The sequence below is a fragment of the Citrus sinensis genome, chromosome 2, assembly GCF_022201045.2.
Source record: "Citrus sinensis cultivar Valencia sweet orange chromosome 2, DVS_A1.0, whole genome shotgun sequence".
Classification (NCBI taxonomy): Eukaryota; Viridiplantae; Streptophyta; class Magnoliopsida; order Sapindales; family Rutaceae; genus Citrus; species Citrus sinensis.
Genome location: NC_068557.1, coordinates 745,889 through 753,829, shown reverse-complemented (window position 1 = coordinate 753,829; position 7,941 = coordinate 745,889). Strand labels below are relative to the sequence as shown.

Below are 7,941 nucleotides of genomic sequence, written 5' to 3'. Positions count from 1 at the left end.
ACTTTGCAAACAACTTGCACGTGCAATTTGCCGCCACCTTCAATTTTGACCTTCACGCTTTAATAATTTCCCTTATTCAAGTCAATATTTCAACAGCTATCACCATTGATGAGTCTAATCGGGCTTCTTGTTTTATCCTTATAAAAATCTTAAGTGCCCTCATTGTATAAAATCATCACATTAATTCATTAGATCCGTAACTCAATTAATTACCAAAAAATATAGGCTTCAATCCGCCTATGTTTCATTATATATAAATTGGCAAAGGTCTGTTGTTGTTGTACTGCACAAGAATACCTAGCTAGTTGCCAAGAAAAAAAGGAATGGCTCTACTTGTTCTTGGGATCCTTTTTGGTCTTCCCATCTTTCTATTGTTTCTTCTCCAAAAACACAGAAAAAACACAAGCGCTAAATTTCCACCTGGCCCTCCTGGTCTCCCCATAATCGGTAACCTCCACCAGTTCGATGCCACAAACCTTGCATTTTATTTATGGAAACTTTCTAAACAATATGGTCCCATCTTTTCTCTGCGTCTTGCTTTTAGACCAGCCATAGTAATTTCTTCAGTAAAATTGGTTAAAGAGGCCTTCAAAACTCACGATCTTCAATTTGCTGGCAGGCCAGTTTTGCTTGGCCTGCAAACGCTATCTTACAATTACTTGGGCGTCACTTTTACCCCACATTACAATGAATGGAGAGACATGAGGAAAAGATTTGTCACCTATTTGCTTAACTCTAATAGAATTGAGCAATTTCGTCGAGTTCGAAAGGATGAGATTTTCCGTATGGTTGAAAAAATATCAAAGCTAGGCGATGCCGCTGATGAAGATGGTTCATCCAAAGTGCCAATCAACTTAAGCGAGATAGCGATGACTTGCGTACGTAATATTATTTTTAGAGTCACTTTTAGGAAGCGCTTTGAAGATGATGGCCCAGCAGCTGTAAATAGATTGGATTATCTTCTTGCGGAAACTCAGCTCCTGTCTGGGACCATTTTTTTCTCAGACTGCTCTTTTTCTTTCATCGGTAATTGCCTCGATAGAATCACAGGAATGCATCGCCGTCTCCAAAATCATTTCAAAGATTGTGATCGATATTATCAACAACTCATCGATGACCATTTGGATCCAAAGCGACCACAAGCTGCTCGTCAGCAAGGGGACTTAATCGACGACTTACTTAATCTCACTAAAGCTGGTGATCTGACATTGGATGATGTCAAAGCAGCAATCATGGTACATACATAATCTATTCCTTTTACCAAAAATTAATTTATTTCTCATCTAGCTGTTCCCCACTGACGTACTTGGCCGAGTGGTTCTCAAGTATACCTGGCCACCCCAGTTCGAATCATCAATTTTGGTTTGCCATTTCTCGTATAATGCACTTGCTTAATACATGTGCTTTAATTTGCATATATGCAGGAAATATTTATAGGTGCCACGGACACAAGTAAAGTTACTATTGAAATGGCTATGACCCACCTAATGAAGAATCCTGAAGCAATGAAGAAGGCTCAAGAAGAAGTTACAAGTGTGGCTAAAGATAAAGGGTTTGTAGATGAAGATGATATTCCAAGATTAGAGTATATCAATGCTGTAATCAAAGAGACAATGAGGATTCAACCAGCGGCTCAATTCATCCCAAAGGCAACAACAGAAAGGTGCGTTATCGATGGTTATCACATACCAGCTGAGACAATGGTTTTAGTTAACGTGTGGGCAATAGGAAGGGACCCTCAAGTTTGGGATAAGCCAGACAAATTTATTCCTGAGAGATTTGTGGGGTCTAACATTGATATGGGAGGACAAAACTTTGAATTTATACCATTTGGTTCCGGCAGAAGAATTTGTCCAGGGATAACTATAGCATTGCCCAGTGTGGAGCTCGCACTTGCCAATCTTCTTTACAAATTTGATTGGAAAATGCCTCATGGAATGAAGATTGATGACTTGGATTTTGAGGCTACGCCTGGTCTTACCCAGCACAAGAAAAAGCCTCTCAAGCTCGTGGCAACCAAATCTATATGATGGTTTAGTCACTAGTGTTGTGATTCAAATAAGTTTGCATGCAAGCACTTTTCTTTACGGTTATTGTTTGTTCGAGGATCATAATATGTAACGGTGAGGGGTGCTACTCAGCTTTCTTTTAAAACCAAAGCTCATAATGCTTTTCTAGATTGCTTTTGCTCTTTGTTAATTTCTTTTAGTGATTTAATAAAATTTTAGCCCAATTGAAATCATTCTCATTTTGATTCAAAGATTCAACGAAAAAATAGGGTCAGGGAGAGGAACAAGCCAATAACCCACGAACGGCAGCCAAGACCTGTATCTGTCAGACGATAAAATCAGTCCCGTCATCAGGTTCGATAGGAACTAAGAAAATGAAAGAGATTAGTGCTTTGGCCGGAGTTTGTGGTGCGGAGTTTGAAGATTGTTCATGGATCACTTGGCTGGTGTGCGAAGCAGTGTTAATGGTGTTAATTAATAGTTACCTCTTCCTGATTTCCAGGATTCAAATACATAAGAATGTTCCATGATTTGGAATTCTCTACCAAGTTAATTAAATGAAGAAACTAATGCTAGATACTCAAAGCAATAAAACATTGGATTAATATAATAAACTCAGTATATATCTAATTGATTCATTTCTCAATTAATGGTAATAGATACAAGATATATTATTTATTTTTGTTCAAGATAAGCAAGTACAACATACAGCTGGTGTAAGCAGCTTAAGGCTGATATAATCTAATGGTTGATTTTAAAGGCTGTTTTGTCTTCTTTGCTCTAAATATTTCTGGATGAGCTCCTGCTGAGTCACTCATCCTTGTCACCTTCGCACATCATATTAAATGCCACATGACTATACAAGCTGTAGACAGTGGGCTGCTGGTGATATTACAAATTGCTCTCATACAGGCAAATCGTCGAGCAGCTGATTCATTATATCAAACATTTTGCCTTCGTTCAATATGCCTATGTTAAAAAAGAACCATCTTCTTTTCAACTCAAGGTTGAATAATCAAGCTTTTCATCATAAATTTTGTCCAAAACCAAATAAGAAGAGACTGAAAACACTGTGATTGCAATCAAAAACCAGCTGAATTGAAGGTTCACCAATGACTTAGCTCGGAGTAAATCCTCATCACCAAGGCATCTAACAACTTGATGCTCCTCTTCAAGATTGATGAAGCAGCCCTTAGGTATAAGCGCTGGAGTCCAAAGCATGAAGCCGGTAACTATGAGCCAAACACCATTGAACGTAATACTAGTTGACCTAACAAAGCTAAGCAAGAAGTTTTGCGGGTGGCCGATGGTCATTAGGGTTGTGATCAAAGAAACAAGAAGGATAATTTGTAAAAGCAAATGGTATTGGCTTTCAACACCCTTGTGGTCAGCTGAGTGAAAATGAATGAGAAGAAGCTCTTGCCCAAAGGCTATTGCTTCAAGGAAAAGTGTTAGAGCATAATGAGCTTTGGAGCCAATTTTGTCGAGAATTATAGCAAAGGCTGCATAAGTGAAGAAATTTAGTGAGATTGTTGCATGCTCAAAATGGCGAACACGATTTAACGGTATAATTAGATCTGAGTTATGTAAGGGTATTCGGAAGCCCCAATAAAGATCAGAGGCTATGAAGATTGAGCTCACTGCCATTAAGGAGAAGAGCTCTATGTGCCTTATTATTTTTGAAGGAAACCATGGGGGAGATGTGAAGGAATTTGGGTGTAGAGAGTGGAGCTTGATGTTATTGAAAAGACGCCATAAACCAAGTGAAGAGAAGGTGAAGCCTAGGGCTACATGCCCAAATAATTTAGTCATAATCTACTTTAAGTTTTCCCTAGACCAAAACTATCTTGTTTAATGATTTAAGATGGGAAAATCCTACCGTATATTTATATTGAAATGAGATAATTATGATGGTGATTAAGAGAATCAAGTAAGATATCAAATATTTTGCTTCTTGTTTTGCAATCTTGTGGCCTTTCCTCACTACACTACAAGAAAAATAGTATATAACAACAGGCAAAGAGTGTTGTAGAAGGGATATCACAACAAGCATCTAAGCGTTGCGGTTCTTGATGTAGCGAAAAGTAGGTAACTTTCGACTACGCGCAATTCACGTTGTTGAAAAAGATATGAACATTGTTAAATATCATATGACAACTTATAATGATTGTGGTTAAAAAGATCATGTGCTTCCAAACTTTCCACTACAAGCCTATGAATGTGGCTATAAATTACATAGCAACAAGCAACTAAATGTCGCCATTAATTCTAATTTTTATTTACAATAAACCACATATCCTGCATGTTGTCAAAAAAAATATATATATATATATATTATTAATAATTATTATTATCATTATTATGACAACTAATATTATCATTTTTATTACACTATTGCTGCCGCCATATGTAAAATTCATGCGAACTATTTCTACAATTTGGCTTGTTATAATAAGTTTTCATAAACTTAGTAATAAGCCCACATCACAGCTAAGGCTCACACCAACATTTTTGTATTCATACAAATCCTATTACATAGCAAATATGAAAAACACCATATAACAATTAATCCATAGAAATTTACAACATCAGTTTAAATTTCATCTAGCCAAACACCCAAAAAATTAGTAAAGAAACACATTAGTGGCTGTTGCAATTCCATAAATATCAACTTAAAAAAAACCATCTCCAACGAAAGCTTCTTCAATTCAGCTATTCCATCAAAAACTTGTTCAGAGCATATATACACTCCAACAGAAACATCTTCAAGGCACAAACTCCTACAAAAAGATTAACTGAATCAATATTCATTTGTTGCATTTGGAATATAATTATACACACACACACCCCCAAGAAGAATATTTTATGCCTACATACCTTTTTAAAAACAATTTGATACAACTTCCTGATTATTTCTCATTTCTCTAAACTTCTTGCTTATTGCTTGTCCAGCAAATATTAAAATGTATAATTTTCATAAACAAGAAACTTAACATGGTTACTATAAGTGCAATGCAATGGACTAGCTTACTTTAAATTCTGGAGACAATCTTTACTTGACAATATTAGCCCAATCTTCTTTGAAAATTATACTTTTTTGGCCTAATAAGAGCAACCTTCTTTGTCATGTACTTTTTTGGTTTACTTTATCTTAGTTGTTAGCTTTGATTTGTATAGTCTCCAACAGTCACCCATCGTTCTTAATGCCAAGCATTCAAGATAAATAATGTATTTCTAAATAAAGATAATTACTATGTAATTCCATAAACATGCACCAATGGCCAATAGTTCGCTGTCAACTAAAAGCTAATTTCAATGCACACAAGCACATGCTCTCATGTTATAACTCTAATAAAAGTGCATATTTGTAAGAATTTACACCTACTGGCTGGCCATAGTAGTTAAATTCAATGCTTAATGATGGAGAACAATCTTGAATCATTCCAAGTTTGGTTGGACCTCTTTTGTCTTTTGGTGCATCTATCATCAGATTGAGGTTTGTGTGCATTTTCCCTATTGCTAGTTGCTAATGATCCATTCTCCTCTTGAATAGTTGCATTTTCTCTAAATTTATCTCGACTTGCCTAGAAGACTTTGTAACACATAGCAAAATTAATGTAAGAATAAACATACTAGAAAAAAGTATATGAACATGAAAAAGTATAATTTAAAGTTGAACAAAAAAAAAATCTTACTAGCCAATAATAAATCTTGGAACCCTCTTTGTGGTTTTTTCAATACTAAATACTAATTTGATTTTTCATTATCCTTACAATAAATCCAAATTGGCTTTGTCCCTCGTGAAGGTTAACCAAAGTGAATCCTTTGTCAACTTTAACAGCATTAACTATATTAGTTCAGTCACATTTGAAAATAGGGAGCTAAAAGTATTGTAATCAAGCACTAATATATCTCTCAAAACTCCATAGTAAGTAACTTTTCCAAAAGAGAAATGCATTTTGAATTTTAATTATACAAGGGGGAAACAATACCTCAAGTTTGCTCTATAATCAGATCCTAAAATGTCACAGCTGATTCAAGAGATTAATGGCATTAACAGAAGTAACTTATCTATTTCATAAAGTCAACAACGCCAATAAGAGATTAAAATTGTGCCTTTCAATTAAAAAAAAAATAATTATCCATCTCACTAGTAATATTTACTCATTTAAATTATTTTTACCGAAATAAGTTTATCTTGAAAATAAAATATAATCTTCAAAATTATCTTTTCCATGTAAAATATTTAGCTTCAGGCGTTTCAAAAGAAAATAATCTTTTGGTTTCAATCACCCACCACAAAAAAGTAACATTTATTTTATTCATGCATAACAGATGAACCCCACAAGCAATAAAGAATTGTGCCGCTTACCAAACAATGAATCTACAATGGGACGATGTCGAGCGATTTTGAGTGAGAAGAAGTATAGGGCGAAGACCCAAATCTTCTAAAAACAAAATAGGTGGAAAGAGTAAATTATTAATTAAATGGAATTAGGGAAGTGAAAGTGAGCTTTATCAATGAAATTGAAAAGAAGAGTACCTGATACACTCATTTCCTTGGGTGGGCAGCCGCCATTACGATGAAGATTGAGAGGCTTGCTTTCCTTTAGTGGCAGAGAAAGAGTAAAGTGGTACTGCAAAGAGAACCGAGGGTTTCACTAAGTCAATTTGTCTCTTTTTTTTTTACCGCGCTTTAACCCGTGCGCGCAAAATGAAATTTTTTATTTATTACACATTATTTTCTATTACTTTACTTTTAAAATATATTATAGTTAATGATACCCTCAAAAAATTTATTTGATATAATTTACTTTTAAAAAATATTGTAGTTAATGATACCCTCAAAAAATTTATTTGTTATAATACTTTTATGCATAAATTCCATGAGCAGCTATTTATGTTTTAATTTTCACCAATTTCATATTAAATTGAGTTAACAAAGAATTTTACAAAAAAAAAAATTTCAACAACATGCAAGATATAAACGTTTTTATTTAAATAATAATTTTTGCAACAGGCAATTCATTGTTGCCTTAAATAACTAATTGCAACATGCAAATTATGGATGTTGTTATTATATACTCCTATACCGCAACAAACGGTCGCTCGTTGTCGTAAAGTTTTAGACCACAATCACTTTTTGCATGTTGCTAAAACTTTTTATTTACCAACATGCAGTTCATGACTGTTGTTAATTATAAATTTGACAACATTCCATCTGTGCACGTTGTTAAAATGATGTTGCCTTATCCCAATTTTCTTGTAGTGCTAGTTAATATTTAATGTTGCAATTATGCTTATATGTCACAAATTGTATGTCTTCTGTTATTATATGGATACCGTAATAAAACTGTAGAAGCAAAAGATTTCATTTTGCGAATACACAAAATTAAGTACTGAAACTTCTCCATTTTCAATTGAATTTTAAAGTATCCATTTATTGTCCACAAGTTACTCCTTAAGATAAAGTCAATGGCGAAATCATGAACACATATATATAAATTTTCAAAAACAACATACAAAAAATTATATAACAGAAACAATCACAAAATTATAATATTTAATAGAGCGTAGATTAAGTAATTTGATCAATTAATTAATGGGTAATTTTTACTTTGGTCCTTGTTATATATGAGTGAGATATTGTTTAAGAAGTGTACTATTATTCTAAATCCATGATATCATTATGTGTCACCTATGCTTAGAACATGTTTAACATAAACCTAAAATAACACTTGTGCCTCTGAGTTTTATTATAACTATATATTAGTTTTTTTTAAAAAAAAAATATAACATACCAAAATTTGACCCTTTTTTTAATATGGTACAAATCATTTGACTCTTTTTGTTTTAATATGGTACAATTCAATTGATTTATTTACTATTAGAATTCAATTGGGGGATCAATATCACTAAAACACATTCTAGT

The 7,941-nt window shown here is 33.7% G+C and overlaps 2 protein-coding genes across 2 annotated transcripts; one reads left to right on the top strand and one right to left on the bottom strand.

Moving 5' to 3' along the window:
- The first annotated feature begins 323 nt into the window (after positions 1–323).
- LOC127899840 (cytochrome P450 83B1-like) lies at positions 324–2,212 on the top strand. Its single transcript, XM_052433976.1, has 2 exons — positions 324–1,235; positions 1,425–2,212. The coding sequence occupies exons 1-2, from the start codon at positions 324–326 to the stop codon at positions 2,028–2,030; spliced, it is 1,518 nt and encodes a 505-aa protein (XP_052289936.1). The 3' UTR covers positions 2,031–2,212.
- Positions 2,213–3,005: 793 nt separating this feature from the next.
- On the bottom strand, positions 3,006–3,656 carry LOC107174435 (uncharacterized). Its single transcript, XM_015525316.2, has one exon. It carries the CDS (start codon positions 3,654–3,656, stop codon positions 3,006–3,008), a length of 651 nt encoding a protein of 216 aa, XP_015380802.2.
- Between the last annotated feature and the right edge of the window lie 4,285 nt (positions 3,657–7,941).

What these genes read in the sequence shown, in the direction of transcription:
- LOC127899840 (XM_052433976.1), top strand. Translation starts at nt 324, where the DNA reads ATGGCTCTACTTGTTCTTGGGATCCTTTTTGGTCTTCCCATCTTTCTA. An exon ending in ATGTCAAAGCAGCAATCATG is followed by an intron (nt 1,236 to 1,424) that starts GTACATACATAA and finishes GCATATATGCAG; the next exon opens with GAAATATTTATAGGTGCCAC.
- LOC107174435 (XM_015525316.2), bottom strand. Translation starts at nt 3,656, where the DNA reads ATGGCAGTGAGCTCAATCTTCATAGCCTCTGATCTTTATTGGGGCTTC.